At 36.7% G+C, this 24761-nt stretch overlaps 1 protein-coding gene across 1 annotated transcript in view; it reads left to right on the forward strand.

Moving 5' to 3' along the window:
• Positions 1 to 23518, forward strand: part of PRDM11 (PR/SET domain 11) — a 38542-nt gene extending 15024 nt beyond the window's left edge. Inside the window, exons 6-8 of the mRNA XM_070931221.1 lie at positions 10496 to 10683; positions 19657 to 20307; positions 21015 to 23518. Of these exons, the coding sequence (XP_070787322.1) occupies positions 10496 to 10683; positions 19657 to 20307; positions 21015 to 23176 (3001 nt within the window). The 3' untranslated portion in view covers positions 23177 to 23518. The remainder of the gene's footprint in view (positions 1 to 10495; positions 10684 to 19656; positions 20308 to 21014) is intronic.
• The last annotated feature ends 1243 nt before the right edge of the window (positions 23519 to 24761 follow it).

Raw genomic sequence — 24761 nt, forward strand, 5'->3', positions numbered from 1 at the left:
CACATTCAACAGATGGAACTATTCAGACAATTCTATCAAGAGTTGGTGACAATCCATAGAGATGTGGCAAGCAACATGCACACAATTAGCCAGAAGATGGCTGACCTGAGTGGACAAATCACCCAAATGTGCCAAACTTTAATCAAAATCAAAGATGAGTTTCAAACTTCAAACAAGAATCATATCTCTAATGCTAGCCAAGAAATAAGCCTGCAGAGAATTGGGTCAAAGACCCCCATTGAAACCGAAACAGATATTAGTCAAAATCAGCCCAAAGCAACTCCTGTTCGTCAGATTATTAGGTCACAGAAGAGAAAACACTATTTCTAGTTTTCCACAATATTATATTAAAAAGTGCAGTTGATGTTGGTTTAATGAGTGCTTCTTACCAAAAACATTAGGGAAGTTAATGAAAATTTTTCTTTTAAGAATATTATAAATTATAGCAACTTACGCTATAAGCTTTGGAACTTCCTAGCTGGAACTAAGCTTTGCTTGATGTATTGGAAACAGTACTTGTGTTGTAAAACAATGCAGTAGAGGGTATGTAGTCCTCTTGAACAAAAACAGATAGTATAAGAGTCAAAGAACTTCATGATCTACAAATCCAAGGTTCTTATAGATTTGATTTTGACTATCTTTTAAGCTCAGGAAAATTCTGGTAATGTTACTAGATATTTAGGTTTAGGTAAATATGTTATTATGGTCAGTGGTAATGCCTAGTTTTCTTCTTTGTCTTTATTCTACTATTGCATGTAGCACTATGTAGACATCAATAAGGATCTAGGTTTGGAAAGGGAAGCTTGTTTCTAGGCTTCATAGTTGGCTCTGAAATTTTTGGATCTTTTCTGCGTTTTGGAGCATTTGAAAGAAGGAAGTTTTAAGGGGTTTACAAATTAGGAGTTCTAAATCTTGAATATGTTTAAGGCATCCTTTGCACCCCTTAATCCTGCTTTCCCCCCAAATAATTTTCTGTTTGGGGTGGGTGAAATAAATATTTTATTGGTGCAAGGTTTAAAGCACTAATTTTAAACTTGCCTATTTTTCCATCTTCTTTTCCCATGAAAGACCTGAAAGAGTTGGTCTTGCCCATTCTAGTGATTTGTGTGATAAATCTTTTATTTATTTTTTATTTTTATTTATTTTTATATGCCGCCCTTCTCCGGAGACTCAGGGCGGTTTACAATGCGTTAAGCAATAGCCTTCATACTTTTGTATATTTTATACAAAGTCAGCTTATTGCCCCCACAAACTGGGTCCTCATTTTACCCACCTTAGAAAGGATGGAAGGCTGAGTCGACCTTGAGCCTGGTGTTAATTTTTTTCATCACTGTGAAGAAATAGATTGTGAGATCAGATAACACTTTGGTCTCATGTAACAATCAGTCCCATGTCTAATTTTTTGGCTTAGTTATTATCTTTAGGAATGGGATGTGAAATCAGAATAGATACCAAAAAAAGAAGGAACTTGAAGCAATGTAGGCAGTATTTCTCTACTTCCAAACCTGTAAATAATTTTACAATATATTGTTTTTTATCATTAATTTCATGGCAAAAAGCAATTTTAACTAATAATTATTAAATTGTATAAGATTGTAAGCATATTACAATACTGCACAATATAAAAAATTGATAAGTATAAACACGTTGCACTGAAATAAAATGATTAACATGTAAGAAACAAATGAGCTAGTGTTGGCCAGTCTTCTGATTTTTGTTGGTAATTCTTCAGTACCCTCAGTGCAATACATTTTATGGCTATTCCAGTCTGTACCATAATATATTAAAAACTTGCCTATGTTAGATGGGGAATGACATTTAAAGCAAGTAACTGAAGCATGCTCAAATATTAATTTTGTCACATCAGTGTAATTATTCTGACTTCAGTGGAACTATTGTTTACATAACGTAGAATAGGTAGAGTTGGTAGGTTCCCGACTCATAGCAAAGACAATGCACTATTGTAACTATGCTTGTTTTAGCATAGATTTGCTACTTTGTATTTCCTCATGTCAGTTTGTGATTTAATATGATGAAAGGCAAATTGAGGCATCATGTTACTCCAAAGATGCAAGCTAACTCTTTAGTAGAAAGAAAATGTAGCTGAGCCAAGTCTGATAAATTTTACGTTGATTTTGGAGGCAAATGTTCTAATCCAGCAATAAATTGGTTTATTCTATGTATGCTAAAAATGAGACATAAAGTATCACATATTACCCAAAATATACAAGCTAACTCTCTAGTGGGAAGAAAATGTAGTTGTGTCAAGTTTGATAAATTTAAGGTTGGGTTTGGAAGCAGATTCTTTAATCCTGTTGTCCAGCAATAAATCAGCTTATTCTATGTACGCTAAAAATGCATGTGTACTATATCTTACGGATATTTGCTTCTCATCCCCTGCTTATATAGAGTCTTCCTCACTGCAATTGTCAGATACACGGAATATTTCTCTTAAGATATAGCTGCAGTGAATTATTCTTCATGTTGCCTTTTTTTTTCCCAAAAGAAATTGTCTTTCCATACTGACAACGCACAATTATAGAGAAGAAAAATCTGTAAGTGCCAAACAGAATCAAGCATTTGAAATGTTTGAAAGGCTATAGAACCAGATAATTACAGTGTGAAGGAAATAACAAAAAGAGTGTGGAAATTGAATGCTCAGATAATTCAATTGCTGATCATTGTTTCCTGGAAATTCATTAGATGACTAGTTTCTTGTAGCAGGGTCCCCTATATTTTCCTTATATTAATTATATAGAGTGTCATGTACATTAATAGTACAATATAAATTAAGCAAATGAATTAAAATCATGTTCAGTCCATCAATTTGCTTTACTGTCTCATTTTTTAAAAAATGAAATGATTGTCATGCAGTTGAGGAATTACGGTAGTTTTCAGGAATGCCTGTCTTGGAGAAGTGCTCCTGAGAAGTAAGCTAAAGACAGATCAGTTAGCATTACCAATTAGAATTGAATTATAGTTCTAGGGCAGAGGTGTCAAACTCACATCATGGTGGCATCACTTGACGTTATCGGGACTTTTTCCCCTTCACTAAACCGGGCGTGGGCGTGGCCAGCGCATGATGTATCCCGCAGGCCAGGAGTTTGACAGTCCTGTTCTAGGGTAATCTTTCCCAGCTTATATCCTCTGGACTATAGCATTCAGAATATCTAGGTAGCATACCCACAATGAGATAAGGTTAGTTTAGGTGGGTACATGCAGTCCCTGGTGTTCAGTAGGATAAGAAGCCAAAAACCAGACATGAGAAATGTGACTCTTCTGTTTTGATATACTAATTTACCTCTGTTAATGATATCACTTATGGTATACTATTTTGTTGAGTCGTTAGGAAAAAGGAGACATTCTCTGCTCTGTGACATGCTTTCTTTTATCATCCCATAAGGGGTGCATTCTTATATGTGTTGAAACCTGGCATGTTTTAAGTGCCCCTGTTTGACAGTATTGTTGTACTTAGCCTAATATTCTGATGGAATTTATCTTTATGATTATTTTTGTTAACAATAAAGATGTAATACTTAAAACTCAGAATAAGATGTTCTTTTATGTGTTTCTCAAGTTGTACTCAAGACATTTTAAATCTTTGATGTTTTATTCCATATAAGACGCATAATACTTCCAGTTTTCATATATCCTTTACCTGCAATACCTACAACCTATACATGCCTGGCAACATATCTCTTTTGCTATAATTTTTGACAAGATCTAGAAATGTTTGCCTATCAAAAAATCAGCAATGCGTTTGGCTTGAAATATGAAAGTTTCTGCATATATCTAAAGTATATTTCATGTGAAAAAACATGGACATGCTTATTTCATTGTTACTTTTAAATAAGGTTTTAAATAGCCACTTTCTAAGTTGTATACTTAAAAACCATCTTCTGATACCAGTGCAATTAGTTCTGTAAAATCAATCTAGCACCTTTTAGTGGTGTAAATTACAGGGCCCAACATTTTAGGATGGCCTGTGACATGGAATTCATAGAGTTACAATATAGCAAACATGCTAGAATAGGGAAGAGTGGCCTGATACGAATACTAAGTAACTACATTCCATAATGAATTTATGTTTGAAATAATCATGCAAATGCAAAGCTCTTGTTTTAAATCATGGGTTCTTGGGGTTCTCTCCAATTTTTGAAATGGTTTGCAGAACAATATGAATGCCCATTCATTTGTGCATACAAACACACACATACAGGATCCAGAATGAATAGCTTCAAATAAATTACTATAATTTTTTCAGAGCCAAAGAATATTGACCACCATTGCCTTACTAAGAGATCTGGAAAAAGAGTAGATATTCATTTTAAGATATGTAGTATTTCTCTGTTTAGTATTTGTGGAATACTGTACATTTGGAGAGCTACTTATTTGCTTAATGTTTTCAAAGTAATTTGGAAAATGAAACTTTTCTTTTAGAAAGCCCTTTTGGATTAAGTCAATTCTTTTGTTCTGTTTTCAGGGAAACATTCTGATTCTTTCTATGTCTATAACAATAGGACATTAATAGTAGTCCAAATAAAATTTCAAAGTGGATGATTTTGCATCTTCTTATATACACTGGTCAAAAAAATAAAGGGAACACAAGAAGAAGACATCCGAGATCTGAATGAATGAAATAGCCTTATTAAATACTTTGTTCTTTACATACAGTAGTTTATACACTGCTCAAATACTTAAAGGACCACAAAACTACTGTATGTAACAAACAAAGTATTTAATAAGGCTATTTCATTCATTCAGATCTCGGATGTCTTCTGCTTGTGTTCCCTTTATTTTTTTGACCAGTATATATGTTCTAACCCAGTGGTTCTGAACCTGGGGTCCACGGACGCCTGGGGACCATGATGTCATCACGGGGTTCGCGAAGGTTTGAAGAAATGTTATAATTTAAATTTTGAGTAAAGTCTTGGGAGTCCATGGCCACAAAAGTTATTTAAAGAGGGTCTATGGTAAAGAAAAGAACCACTGTTCTAACCCATTTCAAGTATGGGTGACCAGGAAAGAAACTAAGGAATGTAGATCTTGACCTGGCTGCACTGGCTTGGCACTGCTTTCTGAAGAAAAGAAATTGACTCTTGTCTGCTCCATTCTGGAGGGAGGGAGGGAGGGAGGGAGGGAGGGAGGGAGGGAGGAAGGAAGGAAGGAAGGAAGGAAGGAAGGAAGGAAGGAAGGAAGGAAGGAAGGAAGGAAGGAAGGAAGGAAGGAAGGAAGGAAGGACTTTTGGTATACTAAAAATCAGAAGATCCCAGGAATTTCAGCTATAGCATTTCTCCACTGCAAGAAGCTTCCATTGCTATCTGCCACATGTACTTTGTGGCCTTCCAGACAAGATTCAAGATGCAGAAAACACAAGAAAATTTGTCATGTTTTTCCAGTCATAATATGAGCAGCCATTGAGAACATCAAGACATAATTTTTCAGCCTCTGACAAGCTTGGAAGGAGGAGTTTGGCCTCTAGAACTTTTTTCTCTTCCTCCATGAAATTGCAACAGCAATGATGAATTACCCCAAAGATGGAAAGAAAAGGAAAGGCAATGCATATGAGTCAGAAGACTCATCTGCCCCGAATCACGCTCTTTGTGTTCAAGGCAAGAAGCATTCACAAACCACCATAGGCCCTCTTTTGTGAATCATGGTCATTTGTAAGGGGATTTACTACATTTTCTAAGCCAAATCCTGGCCAATAAATTAGGAAGCAGGATTATTTATGGCACACGTTCCCTACAAAAAAAATGATGGACTGTTTACCATCAAGGGTGAAAGAACTTCTCCACCTTTAGAAATAAAGCATAATTCTCTTCACAATTCTCTTCATCATAACTCCATAGTGGTAGGAGAAAAATGGTGGACTATCACGTCCAGGATGCCATGTAGAAAAACTAGAAGGGAGAACAGAAACTAGAGCAACAACTGTGCTGGGCATGTAATTGATAAAAGGGAAAAATGTTGCAGGTACAGCATCACCAATGCATTGAACTTGAAGTTATTTCTGAAGTGGGTTCCAAATGGGAGCCACCCAGTCATTGAATGAAAAAAAGAATGCAAATTATCTGGGTAAAAGGTGCCTCCATTCATACCATGACATTGCAATTTCATTAAGGTAGAATTTTACCCAACTCTAGAATAGGCAGTTCTTAATCCAAGAGGCTTCAGAAGTTCACCAGATAAGCAATGTTTTCCCCAAATGTTTCTCTAATTTGGACAATGAAAAAATTATAGGTGCAGAATTTCCCAGTTCTTGCTTGAAACAAAAAATAAATAAAAAGCTATCATTGCTTATTAAAAGCTGTATTTGACCTTTTCTTATCCATATGATCCCAGCCTAATACCTAAGTCAATAGTGTACAGAAACAAGGAAGGTATCTCAAAGAGATCCACACTAACAGAAAATTAGGGAGCAAAAATATGTACAGAAGGCAATTGCACTAGAGCTCCAGTGTACACCAACATTCAATTATGGTCAGAATCTCAATTTTTCTTCTTTCTCCCTGATATCTCTGTTGACACAAGACAAATGAAAATCTGAACACCTTGCCAAGAGTTCATGAGGTCCAACTCTTCGTTGGAATGCCTTCAATTCTGTCCTAGGGCTGTAGCATTTGTACATATCAATCTGCCAGGAACTTTGGCTCACGGGATTTTTGGTTCAAGCACTTGAAGGAGTTTGTTAATCCAAAACTAGTTTACTATCCAAGCCTTTCCTGGAAGAATGATGAATCTCTTGTATCCATCCTGATTAATATCAAGGAGAAAAAGAAGTCTGGGCCCATGGCTTCTAAACGCACACGATCAGAACAGGAAATATGTCTTTGCATCCATCTTATAGTTAAGATTAGACCTCTTTTTGCTTTCAGGAAAAGTGTAATTCATATCACAGTGACTCTTCTCCCACTAATCTATGAGGCATGTCCTCAGGTTAAATGATCTTTAGTAAAACTAAATGGCAAAAAAATGGGTATTCAGCTCTACTAGGTAGGTGAGTGTTAGAGATAATCCATTTGGGATGTGATTTGGAATTTCATGAAACATAAAATCAAGAGACAACTACCCATCCTCGTAACTTAAGAACAAGGTAAAGTATTTCAGGGTGCTTCAAGCTAATAAATGTCTTTTAGAGACCATTGACACACAGGATGTGACCTCAGGAAAGTGTGCCTTAAGTGTCTTCTCCATCTACATAATTCCCGAGAAGACTAAGACTGGAAAATGAACCTTACATATGATATGTAAAGTTTGGATTTTTTTTAGTCTGGTAGAATTGAACACCGAGTGCCCATAGTGTTCTATCCTAGAGACCACTTTGACTAGCTTCAGCTCTACATAAGGAAATTGAATGGGAACAGCTCCAGAGTAGTAATCTATTTATTCTAGCTGTTTATTTTTTAGATATGCAGTTTCCACAAAAAAAGAAAATGAAAATGAAATCTTGATGAACCAGCAGGGCTTCTAGATGTATGCAAAGGCATGGGGTAAAGGCAGGTTTAAGGTTTCCTAAGTTAAACAAGGGACTGCTAACGAACATCATGAAGAAAGGAAATCACACTGTTTCTCCAGGAATGTTAGAGAATACCTCACCTTTTCAGCACCTTAGTTACCTTAGCGATAGTACTTCACCTCTTAAGAGTACAATATTCCAGAAGATCCATTCTTTTTATGTGGCACTTTCCATTTAAAATTGATTCTTCAAGCACTAACATGTACCACATGAGTCTAATAGACAGGGTCCAGTTACAATTTTGATATGGGGATTTATTTATTAATGCTTCTATATTGTCATTAAGGGAGGACTTGTGTATTTTACACTAAGGCAGGATGTCTTACAAATGGATTGCTGTTTCATCTGTAAGAAAACTTTTCAGCGATCACAACAAAACATTTGACCATACTTTTACCCATACTCATTGCATGCAGGGAGTATATTAGACACAGCTGGACATATTCAACCCACTTAAGATTTTACTTAAACTCAATTAGAATTTTGTCAAAGATTCCATTTATATCCTGTAAAGTGGAGAATGAAGGAAAGAGGGTTTCCTTCTTCACTCTTAACATTCAACTAGGAAATACAACTTTAATATATTCAACAAAAGGCAAATAGATATTCCAAAGGAAAAAGAAAGCTCTATTCAATTTTGAAAGGAAGCAGTACTAATTACCTTGGAAGCAGAATTATCTCTGACATATACCTGTAATGCAGTTGCTTGGACCAACTTTTCTACTTTAATCTGGCACTACAACATAGATGTCCCTGTCTTTGATTATACAACTCTGCAGAAAGTGTTTGAAGATTACCAAGCCCACACTGTAGGGCATACTTTTTGTATGAGTCCTATCATTCCCAAGGCCAAGAGACTAACACTTGAATTTCCCACATGGTATCTTCCTGATCAACCAGATGATAGAATTGGAGAAGAAGTTAATATCTTATTTACCAGATATATTTAGGCTATATCTCTTTATGTAAAATTTTGTTGTTTCTATTCTACTACTGGTAGTTTCAGTTTGTTGATTGCAAGTACAAATAGGAATGGCCAAAATGAGGCATTTCAGCAATGGAACACAGTGTTTTTCTCCTGAATCAAATGCCCTGATCTGCACATTCTGGGGCTGGTTAGTGCAACTCCAGAAGCATATTGATCATAAAGTAGTGGTTTTTTTTGGGGGGGGGGAGGTGTCTAAGAATATTTTGACATGTCCCTAGTAATATAGTAAGTAAAGTCAGTTCCTCTGATTGAATAGATTGTCCCAGAATAGAGGAAGGAAATTCTTTAAGGACCCTGCCTTCCTTCTGATTTGTGCAGATGTAAATTCATTATTATATTGGGTCCATTGTTGGTGACTGGAAGGATACCTCATGGTAAGTCCAATACAGTACCATTCTGGGGTAAAGGAAGGATAGGTAGGTAGGTAGGTAGGTAGGTAGGTAGGTAGATAGATAGAATGAATTCTTTATTGGCCAAGTGTGATTGGACACACAAGGAATTTGTCTTTGGTGCATATGCTCTCAGTGTACATAAAAGAAAAGATACATTCGTCAAGAATCATAAGGTACAATACTTAATGATAGTCATAGCATACAAATAAGCAATCAAATCATATTAGGAAACAATATAAATTGTAAGGATACAGCAACAAGTTACAGTCATACAGTCATAAGTGGGAGGAGATGGGTGATAGGAACAATGAGAAGATTAATAGTAATAGTAATGCAGACTTAAAAACAGAACTCCTAGAAAATCATTAATTCAAACTATGAACTATAATGTACAGTGATTTTATTTCTTAACAGTTTTGGAACATTTTCAATCAGGTGGTAGTGAAGTAAAAGGAAGTATTTGTGTGAAAGAATAGTTTGATTTCTTGAAGATACTCCTGAGTATCTGCCAACCTATATAAGAATTTTATTTTTAATAGCAAAAAAGCCACAAAAACTCAGACCATCTGAAAAGACACTTAACGGTAATACTAGCTAGAGTGAAGCCATCTTCCTGACATCTGTTTTTGCTGTCACCTAGCAATCTATGATGATTAAACTAAATTAGGAGTGAGTCTATTCTTTGTAGCTTAATTTGTAGTACATTAAGTTTGTAAAGACCCAACTGTCGAACTTAGTTATTAGTATTTCAATGGTCACTAGTATTATTAGTATTGACTTGGTGTCTTGTGTTTTTAATAAATAAAAAATATACTGGAAATATACTGAAATGTGTGAGCTGTATATATGTTATATAATATATCATATAATATAATATACTGAAGAAGTAGACAACAGATTTGTATTAGGTGATTTAGTACAGCCTATTTCTATAGTATGTCTGGCCTTAAATGGGAATCAGTATCATTTAATTGCACATTTTTAACACTGCATTGGATTACAAAATAGATTCTATTATATTATGGGTTTGATGCACATATTAGGAGAATATTTGTCATTATGTAACCCACCATATTGGATGTAAAAGATCACATTGGTGATATGGATTAATGATCTTTTTGCTATTAAAATGGGCTATTCTTATTCTTATAGAATATTGTACAACTGCAGTTCTTCTAATTCTAACTTGCTGGTTCTACAGCACAGATATAAAGCCAAGTCTGCAACAACCATAACTAATTTTAGTTAAATCTGAACCGGGACTGTCTTACAAATCCTGAAACATATTCTTTATTTTAACTAGCTTTGGTAATAATAATAGACGCAGACATTTGGAAATTAGTAATGTTTAGCCATTAGATATTTTCCTGAACAGGAACAATAGGGCCTATACTAATCTCAAGTAGTTATTTAATATTGCTTAAGGGTAGCTATTATTTTCTTACAGTTCTGTTTTTTCACATGTCATTCATTATTCATGCCATCCAATGCTTCTGTTTCTGTGGCTGTCTTTGAAGGTCACTCCTGATACAATTGCGGCTTAAAGTTCTATTCAGCCTGTTTATAAGTCAAAACCTGCCTCATCCTTGTCCCTAGGTATGTGGCCATATCTCGAGAGGAGAGAGAGCAGAATCTAATGGCATTTCAGCACAGCGAGAGGATTTATTTTCGGACTTGTCGGGACATCCGGCCAGGGGAGAGACTGAGGGTCTGGTATAGTGAAGATTACATGAAGCGGCTACATAGTATGTCTCAGGAGACCATCAACCGAAACCTCACAAGAGGTGAGTTTTTTTTTTTTTCCTTACACTATTTGTTTGTGTCTTTATTTTTGACCCGGTTATCAGGCAGTTCTTTCAAAATCATGTATGAAAAGAAGTCCACAAATTAAAAAATCAGCAGTGTAAAATAATAGGTTGAAATAAACAGATAATACAGTGGAAATAGATCCATCAAATAAAGTATATACTGTAAGGGATATGGGGGAATTTCATCTACTATATACTGAAAAGTAAGCAGCATTGTCTTGAAGGAGATATTTTTGGCTTGATTTTTGGGATGGAGGGGGGGGTGTAAATAGGGCAGATACAGTGGCTGTGGTAGAGTTATAATGTCCTTTTCAATTTGCAAAATACCTGTATCTTTCTGGCAAACACAATGGCTGTCATGATGCTTAAATCTGACAATGAACTGCAGCTATTAATATTCACCAAATATACCTGACTAGATTTATATACCAAATACTGATGAGTGCTGGAGAATGAATGATTTCTCCATTGACAGAGATCAAAACATTCAGAATTAATTGGGAACTTTCCAAATATATCCAGGCATTAGAACAAAGATATCCTGATCTCTCAGGATAGTGTGCATGCACCATTATGGGTTTTGCTTCCTTTTTAGTGTAAAGATCCACTCAGAAAAATACTTTAAAAGGGAGCTTCACCTAGTTGATTAAAGTTGATGGTTGAAAGAAAGGAAGAAGAGGATCCAAATGAAATTATTTTCCCTTTTATTTTTTTCAACACTATTATGGGCAATTTATTTATGTAATGTATTTTGCATGGAGCTGTATGTTGTCCTGAAACTTGAAGCAAAAATGGAAGAGGTAGATCCTGGATAAAAAAAAAAAACCCTGTTTTTCATGTAGTATCCAACAATTTTCTTTCTACTAATTGGACCGGCCTATATGCTTTAAAACTAATTCTTGGCAAGTGCTGAGAGAGATGCTGATAATTGGGTCATAATGAGCTGCGGCTCAATGTGTGCAAGTAGGCTTGTGTAAATACACACTTTCTTAGTTACAAAACTGTAGAAATGATTATATTTATGAAAAGGTTATTGTTTTTAGTTTTATATTTTTTGATTAGCCGCAATCTTGGTTAAAGTTAAAGGTAGTTCTCGTACATTTCTAAGCATTTTGATTTTAAAATCTCATATCAAATTGGAGTGAAAAATGACAAGAGGTAAAAAAAAAAATGAAAAGTTTAAAAATCAGCATGTCACAAACTCTAGGTGCTCGTTATTCAAAGTGGTAGGTATCCAAACTGTGTTTCCTTATTTCCTGACCTATGGGTATGTGTGCATTTGTGTTTCTGGAGCAGTACATGAGTACAGTTCAGAAGATCATTGGGAACAACAACAAAATAGCAGTTGCGATAGATCAGTCACCCAAGACTCAAGGTCTAGACAGACCAATCTGAGCACAGCCTGGATTGACTACAGGAAAACCTACAACTCAGTGCCACTCACATGGATCTCTGAATGTCTCCACTATACAAAGTGACCAGGACACGAAGGACCTTCCTCAAGAACTCAATGGGACATTGGAAGATAGCACTGGAAGTCAACTCAAGGCAGCTCACACAAGTGGCCATCAAGTGTAGTATATACCAAGGTGGTGCACTGTTCCCTCTGCTCTTCTGCAAAGGCAAGCCAGATATTCACAAGAACTGGATATGGGTACAAGTTCAAAAGTGGAACTACCATCAGCCATCTCCTCTAAATGGATAAAATCAACTTTTATGCTAAGAATGAACTTGCTGATCTTGATCTACCTGACACAAATTTACAGTGAGGATGTTAGGATGTCATTCAGACTGCAGAAATTTGGCGAAAATGATAGTCAAAAGTGAGAAAGTAGTTAAGACTGAGGAGGTGGAACTACCAGTGGGCTACATACCAAACATACAGATTAGTTACAATTATCTTGATATACCACTGTCACATGGGAACCACAGTGGGAAGGCAAGGAAGACAGCAACATCAAGTACCACCAAAAGATAAGTCAGATCAGTGGGAAGAACAAAATCCATGCCATTAGCATGTATTCCCTGCCAGTCTTAAGATATCTTGCTGGTCAAAGCAGGACAGGGAAGCTGCTGATGTGAAGACCCAGAAGCTCTTCACAATGTATGGAGGTTTCCACCCCAAATTCCCAGAGATTGTACACCAGCCAAAACAAGGGCAGATGGCATCCGGTGAGTGTCAAAACCACTGTCCTGGACCCAGAACATCCAGGAATGTATCAGTAAAATGGCAATCAAAGATGTGCTGCTTAGAGAATGTCTGAAGCAGCAGCAGATATGGGAGGAAGATCAAACAGTGCCATAGAAAGACAAGAACCTGTGTGGGATGTAACATTGTCAGATAACTGAGGTGGCAGACATTGGGAAATCCTACCAGTGTCTGGAAAGAGTTAGATTAAAAGACATCATTGAGGCACTGTTCATAGCAACATGAATAGTCACTAAGCACCAGATCCAAAGAAGCAGATGTCTATTATAGTAGGCTGGATCCAAGGTACTGAAGTATGAAACTTCAATATGAAGCTACTGTGATCATTTTTTTCCTCCTCTGATTACTGGTTAGTGCCTTCTACAGCCATTTTGGATTAGATTAGTGGAACGATCAGACACTTGATTTGTGAAGAAATTCTGCCTGTTTAATGCTTTATCCATACTTTACAAACATAATTCAGGCATTATTTTGATGTAATGCTAGCAATAAATACTATATTTGAATTATCTTTTCAAAGATGTTTTATTATCACAATGTTTTATTGTCACATATGAAATATCTAATGGTCTGTGGAGCACCTTTGGCTGAATTTATTATTTTGCAATGAAAGAGCTTTACTTTTAAACTGTAACCTAGTGTTTATCAAGAGTCAGAACTTCTAATGAATTCCATATGTACCTCTTTAAATAAAAGAGCAGCCATTAAACACATCCCATAGCCAGTCCTGCTGGTAAACTGATTTTAAAAAATATTCAAATATTTGGCTCATCTATGCAAAGATGTAATATTTATATTTGCAGCAAAACCACAATTGAACATGACTTAGGAAATGCAGTTTATTTCACTTTTTCAATACCAACAAAATCTAGTATTTTTACCTTATGCTTTGACTTGGTAAAAGAAATTATATTTCTGAATACATACATACTCTCTGTTTTATTCACATACGTGTGCGTGTGTGTGTATGAATGGATGCATGCATGCATGTATGTATTATAAGCAAATCCTTAAACAGAAAAAAGCCAGATGCAGAAAATTTGCTGGAAGGAAAATTCCTTCTTCTGCTTCTCTCCAGTTCAGGATTAAGTTTGTTAAACAATTAAAGTTACGGCTAGCTGTTCTTGAATTGGCTTATGAAAACATACCAGGTCAGTGGAAGCAAATTCTATATAATATAGCAATAGCAATAGCACTTAGACTGACGCACCGCTTCACAGTGCTTTACAGCCCTCTCTAAGTAGTTTACAGAGTCAGCATATTGCAACAATCTGGTCCTCATTTTACCCACCTCAGAAGGATGGAAGGCTGAGTCAACCTTGAGCCAGTGAGGCCTGAACTGCCAAACTGCTGGCAGCCAGTGATCAGCAGAAGTAGCCTGCAGTACTGCATTCTAACCACTGTGTCCCCGGGCTCTTATATAGAGTAATAATTAGGCAATTGAAGATGTTTAAAAAGACATATCTGAATGTTAAGATAGTAGTGAGTAATTCTCTGAGAAATGCAGCTGACTTCTTCAGATCTATTATGCATTCCCAATATGGAATTACCAAGGACCATACTGCTGATATTTGGCACAAATTGTTGATGTTCAGTTTTGTAATTTTTCCTTTTAAACATACACTACACATAACACCCATACATCCATACACAGCCTTCTAGACTCTCCTGAAGCCTAAACAAATCGTAATAAGTATGCAGTCCCTAGCTTCAAAAATAGTACTATCCCTGCCTTGAGAATGATGCAGCTAGCTCTGTCCAACCGTCTCCTGAAATCTCAGGGAAGAAACCACCCTTGTAGACTCTCATTCTGGCAGCATTGGATAATGTATTTGTTCTGGCAGGATTTTATGGATGTTGTTCACCTGGAATTGGAGATGGGAACATGGCTAATTCTTAAAATAGTCTGTGTATCTTGAACGTGGAAGTGGATTTTTAATCTTCTATTTTGCCTAATCCTGGAATCAGTGTCACAGAAATCCCAGAAACTGAAAATTTAGAGATGAACTTGATCAGTAAGATCTAAACACTTATACATACCCAGTAATCTATCACCATACTCTTTGTACATACATTTCAAGGAAACTTTTGTGTGATAAATATTGTTGATATTGTAACTGAGTGAAGTCTCCTAACAAACTAAAATTCTCTCCCCTTGCTAAGAAAGGAAAATTCTGAGGAGACACATTTCATAGTTGGGGCTTGGTTATAAGACGTTAGTTATTATAGTGATATGTCTTTATGTAAACAGAAAAATTACCTTGATTCAGAGTTTAATGTTTTGCTGTGAGAAAGAGCTGAAAGGAATTACTCTAGGACAGGTTCTATTAGAAGTGTTAAGTTATATTTTGTGGTTAAACATGATTTTCTCTGCTGGTTTTATATGAGTTACGACTTTAAAGCTTTTTTCTTTCACTCTTGTATGTTCACAGGGAAGCACTCCCTGAGCTTTGTACAGAGTAAGATCTGGTATATAAATCATATAAATTAAACCTGATATTAAACCATAAAAGGAAGAGAAAGTTCCTGTTTTACTGCAGGAAAATAAATTAAATCAGTTGGTGGCAGTCTATTCACGACAGTGAAAATTCCTGTAAAGGAAAACACCTTGAATATTTATACTGTAGTTGGCAACTAAATATATTTATTGTTTCTGCTTTTTTTTTTTAAGCGAAAGCTATCCAAAGTCACTGTGAATTTGCTGGCAGCTAAATTTAAATAAACAAATAAATAAACAAACCAGGTGTTCAAGAGAAGATTTGGATGGAACTTCTAGAGAAAGGTTCCTGTACCACTTGAGATATAGTAGGAGAGAGCCCACATTATGCAAACTCCATATCTTCTTGGAGGAACCCCAATTCTGGGTTGCAAAGACAGGATTACCACCAGATTATAGTAAAATGTTAAAGTTTTGTTGCCATCCTCCAGATTTTTGCAGCCCAGGTCTGGTAATCCTGCCTTCTTGTATATATTGTCCCTAATTCTGAATTAATCATTAATTTAAGAACTTCATTCTCAGTGATAAATCTTCATCCTAGTCAAAATCCTTGAAAAATGTTTCATATGAGATCTCTCAGATATGTTCCTTTTAATCTACTACAAAAATATGTGTTATACCTATTAATTTAAAATATTTTAAAGGAAAGCCTTCTTAAAAAAATATAGTTAACTAAAATAGCTGCATAAAATACTTGTGGTAGTGGGCTTCAGTAGCATACAATAACATCCAGGTCTTTACAGAAATTTGAAAATGATCAAGAATAGTGTCACCTACACATCCCATGGTATGCCAGAAAGACATGTTATTTTTAATCTAAATCTAAAAAAAAATTCTTGAAGATGTTTCACTTCTCATCCAAGAAGCTTCTTCAGTTCAGAACTGAAGTTCCTTGGCTGAGAAGTGAGTCTTCAAGGAAAAACAAAGTCCAGTTGCCTTTTGAAAAAGTACCTTTGGGATTATAGATAAGGCATGATTTTTTTCTCTACTGATTATAAGTATCAAGCAAGATAATAATGACTACAAAGGGTGATTGCATCATCTAACACGGAGCCCTATGAACCGACAGACAAAATTGTAAAAATAAATAAAACAAATAATTGGATCAAATTCTATCACTTCTACCAAGCATCAGGAATAGCTGAACCATTAGCAGAAGTAGAATTCCAATTAGCTAGAGCAGGAATCCCCAACCCCCGGTCCATGGACCGATACAGTCCACAACATGCCAGAAACCAGACCAGGCAAACAAGCAAAGCCCCATCTGCAGGATGCAGGCAGCACGTGAAACCACGCCCTCTCCGGTCCGTGGAAAAACCTCTCTCCATGGAATCGGTCCCTGGTGCCCAAAAGGTTGGGAGCCGCTGAATATCATACAGGCCACTGAGTTTTCAGCCAACTGAAGTTTCTAATTTTTCTTCAATGGAAGCTCCACAGAGAGTATTTTGCAGTAGTTCAAGTGAATGGTGATAAAGGCACGAGTCACTATATTAAGATATTGTTGCCTCAGATTCTTCAGTTGGAACTAATGTCCCAACTGAAGCTGATGAAGGATCTCCTGGTTACAGCTTCCTCCTATTGTTCTAGCAGGACCACAAATCCAAGAGGACCTCCAAGCTATGGATATGCTTCTTCAGGAACAATGCTTTCTAACTCAGAAATATCACTGGAGCCACAGAGAATCCCAATGGACAAACAGTATTTTTCCTTTAAGGTGATTAGAAATGTCCTTATCTGCAATGACACTTCAACAACTTCTCTCAGATACAAGTAATTATTCTGTCAAGGACCCAGGAGAGGCAAGGATCACATGACAGCAGGGGATTTCTTAGAGAGCATCCAATGTACTTCCTCAGAAGTCACAAGCTAAAAGAAAACCCCAAAACATGGCAACATTATGTTTTAGTCAACACTCTAGGCTCTGCTCAGAATAGAACAACTTTGATAAACTTTACTGACAAAATGTCATGCTAATTTGTCACATTTCTGGGGGCTCTGAGAAATTGCTCAGGGTGATTCATGATTTTTTCGAGGGCATGTTGCCAACAGCAAACCAGACCTTTGACTGATTCACCTGTCAGATTGTCAAGGAAATTACAAGCATCCATTAGAAATCCAGATCCATGTGGTACTGGGGTGGACACACAGCCATCAGTCACATCTGGACCTGGGAGTGATCTAACCATGGCAAAAAGCTGATGGTAATAGCCTTTATAACAAAATCACATTATAGAGATTCTGAAGTAAATACAAGGACTAATTCATGTCAGTTCCATGAATTCCTGAGGAAAACCCATGGTTACCATGGAGATCATGAACTCCATATCAATCCCTCATTGTTAGAGGGACGGAGGAACTCAACTACCATCCTGACAGATCCAGAAGCCCAGAAAGGCTTCTGATGGGTGTCACTGATGCTTTTTGACTCCAATCCAAATCTGCTTACTCCTTTCATCTACCAGATCTCCTAACCACCAACAAACCAAACAGCGACTTCTAGAAGCTTGGTGAATCTTTCTGCATCAAGGCACTTAAAACGTTCCCAATTTTCCAGACTGATCCTTCCCTCATACATACTAAAATGGTATCCAAAACTCCAAATATATTCATATTTCTATTTCTCCACTTTCAAGTCTATACTCCATCCTTCGATCTGTTTGACATCATCTTGAAAACAGTAACCTATTAATAAGCTTTGCTATTTTGAAGAAACTCTCAGGTGATTCCAGCAAACTGAGCTTACTAACATAATTTAGTCAACTTTCTTGATTTAATTAGTTTTTGTAGCCTCTGGCTACATGCCATCATCAGCACCAGCATGGCTGCTAGAAATCTTAACATGTTCCCTAAGCCTAAAAGCAGGGCTTTCAACCCTATTTTTACATCCACCGTGTTGGAAGCAATCTATTTTTAAAAACTCTATGTTTACCTGGTCTACAAGTGGAACAAAATGACAGTGTATATGAGATGATTTCATCACGTAAATGCTGCAACTTACATACTTGCACTAGGTATAATATTAAGGTTCCTGGTTTTTTTATGGACACAACAGTTTTTAATTCCAAATTTTACTATCCGTGGTTAAGATGGAATAGAATTTTTTTTTTAAAAAATGTGAATTACTCTGTCAAGCCTCAAATAAATACTCAGATAGAAAGGTGTCATTTAAAACATTTGCCACATCCTAACCAACCCACCAGTTAGTGTCACACTCTGAAAACTAAATAGGATATGGAATTGACTGAAATCTTGCACATTGTATGTATGATTTTTTTAAATTTCTGAATCAAAATAAGTCCTCTGCAAATTGATACATGCTTACAACAGATTGGTATTGGTTAGAAGTTCCAATGCAGCATCACAAAACCTGGAGTTGCAATAGTTGCATAGCAGTTTTCCTCTAGTGTCACAAGTAGATAAAACTATTGCAGTTGCTGAGGACTATGGTGCTAGGATTTGATGAACCACATCTATACTAAAGCTGTTACATAAGCAAAGTGTGTTTCTTAAATATAATATAACAACATTAAGCAGCACCTTGTTTGGAAAACAACCAAGTATTGATGCTTGGAATTATTTACAAGACAGAAGAAAGATAGAATCAAATCCATCATCTTCTGAATTTCCAGGTAAGGATATTTGGCTATTTTTTCTAAATAACTGCTAATCTGCTAAAATCTCTGCTTTTGGTAAATTTTGCTTAAGTCCACATATTTACCAATGTATTACAGCAAACTATAGATCTCAGTCTTGGATATTACTGGCCTGGTTCTAATTAACTGTGTAGGTTACCGATATGGGAAATGAGATTGTAATTCCTGCGTATTCTCATGTCTCGTGTCATTCTATTATACAATGGAAAGGTCTATCAAGTTTACTGGTTTAACATGGAAACTTCATAGTATTAACATGATGCCTTTTACCAAGTCAAAGTTATCACTACATTTTCAGCAAGCTGAAACGTCCATATTTTATTTTAATTTCAATTACAGGTTAGCTACCTGTTACTTTAGATTAACTACCTATTCTTTGAAATGTATTGAAGCAAACCTCTGAATATTACCTAGATATTGTTTGATTTTTCAATATTACCCATCATTAGGGTGCCTAAGCATTTATTCCAGTAAATGTATCTATTGGTTATGCAACATATGAAACGTTTGTCCTACCTTTTTGCTTTAGCTTTTGTGTCAGGAATGTTGTAGTGTTCCCATGAATAATCATCTCCTGATTTCTTTTTTAGGGGACAGAAAATTACTAAGAGAAAAGACAGAAAGAATTATAGACAGCCAAGAAGATGCGATCTACCCTCTTGAGCTCACTACATCAAAACCAGGGAAGAGTTCCTACAAACGTAGCTTTGAAGAAGGGATATCTCAACCCCAAACCAAGAAAAAGAAAATAGACCTCATCTTCAAAGATGTCCTAGAGGCTTCTCTGGAATCAACTAAGGTAGAAGATCATAAGTTCACCAAAAATTCTACCCCTTCCACTCGAAAATCCTTGAGATTCCAAATTCAAGATGTCTCAGAAACTTGTGGGACTAGTGTTCAAGACAGTTCTCCTAATCACAGTAGACACAGAAATGAGGGTGAGTGGAAGGTCCCTCACGGTTCTCACTTTACCACATCCAAAGAAATTGGCTTGCTGGAAGAGGAAGGTGAAGAACCTTTGTCATTTAAAATGAACAGCCCCACTGATCTGTCTCTGGTGTCAAGTCAAGATGATGCTCTCGAACTCCCAACAACTTCCTTGTGTCCCAACTGCATACGGCTGAAAAAAAAGATTCGGGAATTGCAGGCTGAGCTAAATCTGCTAAGATCTGGCAAGTTAGCTGAGCCATCTCTACTACCTCCTCAGGTACCTGAGTATCAAGCATTTTCATATCCCACTGGTAAGTTACACAAAGTAAAAATGCTCCTTAAACATTATACTAGGAGACGTTACATTTCTGAGGTCTCATGGTTGGGTCTTTAAGAAGCACAGGCTTAATTCTCTGAGCAGTTTGGGGTATTATAATTATAATTTGTAATGATAAATTATCTTTCCTTTTTACTGTAATATGTTCATTTTCAATAAAAACATTGCAGCGAATTGGTTTGCTATATTCTTCATACATTACAGGAGAAAGAATCATAGGCTGTCATTTTGAATGCAGTTTAGGAAGTATGTTTGATTTCCTGTGTGCTATGTGAAATATACTGGTTCATATGTATGTGAAACATACAAAACAAAATTTACATTTTATGTAGGAACTTACTCTTAACTTTGTTGACTTGTGTTTGTTTTTGAAGAACTCTTTCATTTCCTTCCATGATACCTCAATAGTTCTTGTTATAATATGGTACTAGCTAGAATACTGCTGAGGTTACTTTTTACAATTGCTTAGACTTAAGGAAATTAGGACTTTTAAAAAAAATAGTGGTTTTGAAACATTTATAATTCAACCTTACCCCAAATAACATGTTCATTTTTGTTGAAAACAAGGGACATCTGTAGATATGGATGAAGTGTTGTATGATTACCTTACTGTTTTATTTTGTTTTCTAGAACTTTGTCTTAAATTGTCTGTAATTCTTTTTTTGTTTGTTTGTTTGGCAGCTTCAGAAAGCATCATGTCTGTCCCTACCATAATGGAAGATGATGATCAGGAAGTAGATTCAGCAGATGAATCCGTTTCAAATGACATAATAACAGCCACAGATGAGCCTTCCAAGATGTCTGCTGTCACCAGAAGGATCCGGCGCTTCAAGCAAGAGTGGCTAAAAAAGTTCTGGTTTCTGCGGTACTCTCCTACGTTGAATGAAATGTGGTGTCATGTCTGTCGGCAGTATACAGTGCAGTCTTCTCGAACTTCAGCCTTCATCATTGGCTCAAAGCAATTCAAGATCCACACTATAAAACTTCATAGCCAGAGTAATCTCCACAAGAAGTGCCTGCAGCTCTACCGGCTCAGGATGCACCCAGAGAAGACAGAAGAGATGTGTCGAAATATGACTTTATTGTTTAATACAGCCTATCATTTAGCTATGGAAGGCCGGCCATATTGTGACTTTAGACCTCTTGCAGAACTACTGAGAAAGTGTGAACTCAAAGTGGTGGATCAGTATATGAATGAGGGAGACTGTCAAATCTTAATCCATCATATTGCTAGAGCTCTTAGAGAAGATCTCATTGAACGGGTGAGGCAATCTCCTTTCCTCAGCATCATTTTAGATGGGCAGAGTGATGATTTACTTGCTGACACCGTTGCAGTTTATGTACAGTACGTCAGCAGTGACGGACCTCCTGCCACTGAATTCCTTTCTCTCCAAGAACTGGGATTTTCTACAACGGATAGTTATGTTCAAGCATTAGATCGGGCTTTTTCATCTCTGGGTATGAGGCTGCAAGATGAAAAGCCAAGTGTTGGTTTGGGGATAGATGGTGCTAACATTACTGCCAGTCTAAGAGCAAACATATACATGACAATCAGGAAAACTCTGCCTTGGTTGCTCTGCTTACCTCTGATGGTACACAAGCCACACTTGGAAATATTGGATGCAATTAGTGGGAAAGAACTACCCTGCCTTGAGGAACTAGAGAACAACCTGAAGCAGTTACTCAGCTTTTACCGTTACTCTCCCAGGCTGATGTGTGAGCTAAGGGTCACTGCTGCTACTCTCTGTGAAGAGACTGAGTTCTTGGGAGATATTCGAGCAATCAAATGGATCATTGGGGAACAAAATGTCCTCAATGCTCTCATCAAGGACTACCTGGAAGTAGTGGCTCATCTGAAAGATGTCAGTGGCCAAACACAAAGAGCAGATGCTTCTGCTATTGCCTTGGCTCTCTTGCAATTCCTTATGGACTATCAATCCATTAAGTTGATATATTTTTTGCTTGATGTCATTGCAGTCCTTTCACGACTTGCCTTCATTTTCCAAGGTGAATACCTCCTTATATCCCAAGTAGATGATAAAATAGAGGAGGCCATCCAAGAAATTAGCAGACTGGCAGACTCTCCTGGGGAATATCTACAGGAATTTGAGGAGAATTTCCGTGAAAGCTTTAATGGTGTTGCTGTGAAAAACCTACGGGTGGCTGAAGCCAAATTCCAGTCAATTCGAGAAAAAATATGCCAGAAGACCCAAGTGATTCTGGCTCAAAGATTTGAACCTCGCAGTCGAGCATTTGTGAAAGCGTGCCAGGTTTTTGATCTTGCAGCTTGGCCCAGAAGTGCAGAAGAGCTTATGAGTTATGGCAGGGAAGACATGATGCAAATATTTGAACATCTGGAAGCAGTGCCATCTTTTTGCACAGAAATCAGCAGAGAAGGCATAGATACCAGAGGGAGTTTGCTCATGGAATGGCGAGAACTCAAGGTGGATTATTATACCAAAAATGGCTTTAAAGATTTAATCAGTCATATTTGTAAATACAGACAGAGATTTCCTCTTTTAAATAAAATAATCCAGATCCTCAAAGTCCTTCCTACTTCCACAGCATGCTGCGAAAAGGGAAGAAATGCTCTTCAGAGAGTGCGCAAAAACAATCGTTCCCGACTTACTCTGGAACAACTCAGCGATCTTTTGACAATTGCTGTAAATGGACCACCTATTGCCAACTTTGAAGCCAAACGGGCACTAGACAGTTGGTTTGAGGAGAAATCTAGCAATAGTTATGCACTGTCTGCAGAAATGTTAAGCAGGATGTCCACCCTGGATCAGAAACCTGTGCTGCAAAGCATGGACCACGGATCAGAATTTTATCCTGATATTTAACAAGGAATGCCTCTTGTTTAGAGAACTGGTGATTTTTTTTTAATCAATACTCTAAGCTTTGTAATATTACACATACACTCCCACACAGACACACAGACACACACACAGATGCACATGTATGATGTAAACTCACACTGAAAATGTAAGCTGATCTGATGGATGCTAAGAGAAACACAGCAACATTTACTATGTACTGACATCTTCAACTGTGGCAGCTGCAATGTAGGTGGCAACCTTTCATTTTTCAGAAACACGTACTGGGGCCATAGTCTGCATTATCAACCTGACTCAATTTATAAACTAGACATGGCAGGCCAATGTCATCCTACATCTCTCTATGCTTTTACGTGTATGTCTGTTTTTTTACCTCTAGTATTTTCCTTCTGTTAGTCAGCCATTGAGCCATTTAGTCCTTTGCTTATCATCACTGGGATTTCTGAGCCCTGTGCACACAGATCATGGATTTTGTTTCTAGCTTCAATCTATAGGTTAGATTGAATCCCTCTGGTAATCTGGTTAATTTTCAGGCTATTGTCAATTAGCCAGAATAATTTTTCTTAGCATGACACATCAGTGGGCAATTCCGGTGTTAGGCAAATGTCCTGTGAAAACTCTACTAACAAGTTCATATATCTCCTTACAATATTGATAGCATGTTCCTGTGAAAATAGCATAATTCAGATTAGGGAAATGGGGAGGGGGTGTTTTTGCATTTATATTTTTATATAGCAGGAATAAGGAAATTAATTAAAACTTCTTTACTGATAACCCAGGCTGCTGTGGAAGCTAGATAGCCAATGAGTCAAATCCTTTAAGAGGATATAGACTCCAGGGCTTAAAAATACACATATGCTAATTTTATGTTATTTATACTTGGTCTTTATAATCATAAATTGATTGTGTTTTCTGTTTGTTTGTTTGTTTGTTTGTTTGTTTGTTTGTTTGTTTGTTCTTAATAAGTGAAAGAAATACCTGCTATCTTTGTGTGCAGGATATATCAATGCAAAATTCATCTTTATTGCTTAACAATTCTCAAGGTCCTTTTCCTGGTTCACATATCCTTCTTTTACTAACATTTAAAGTTCCATTGTGTGGCTAAAAGAAAAACAGAGTATTGTGCATATACCTGTGAACTTCTTTCAAAGAGTGCATAGTCTAATAGATATGTGGACTATGAGATTTGAAGTTAAAATAATACACACATTATGAAGAACTTTTTTTAGCTTAATAAATAAGGTTTGTTTAGGATAAACAAGCCTAAATAAACAGAGAGCCTCCACACCTGTTTGTGCCATACCCTTCTGATATATCATAAAGCAGTGTTGGGAAGTTTTGACTGTATTAGATGATCACAGAAGTAAAATATAATTTTGGCTGCAGGATCTATTAGGGTAGCATGTTTCCAGAGGGACTAAACTCATGCCAGTTTGCATTTTTTTCCTTTTAAATACAGTAAAATGATGTCAGTTACACTGAACCTATCCATTTTCCTTCCCTCTATTCCCATTTTCTTCATCTTCTTCCGGTTAGTCTTGGTGCTAAATTTCTCTGGAACCATTGCTGCTAAGTAGGTAGTTTTTCATTT

Source organism: Pituophis catenifer, unplaced genomic scaffold (assembly GCF_029215685.1).
Source record: "Pituophis catenifer annectens isolate HBS135680 unplaced genomic scaffold, rPitCat1.0.hap2 SCAF_1, whole genome shotgun sequence".
In the NCBI taxonomy this organism is placed as follows: domain Eukaryota; kingdom Metazoa; phylum Chordata; class Lepidosauria; order Squamata; family Colubridae; genus Pituophis; species Pituophis catenifer.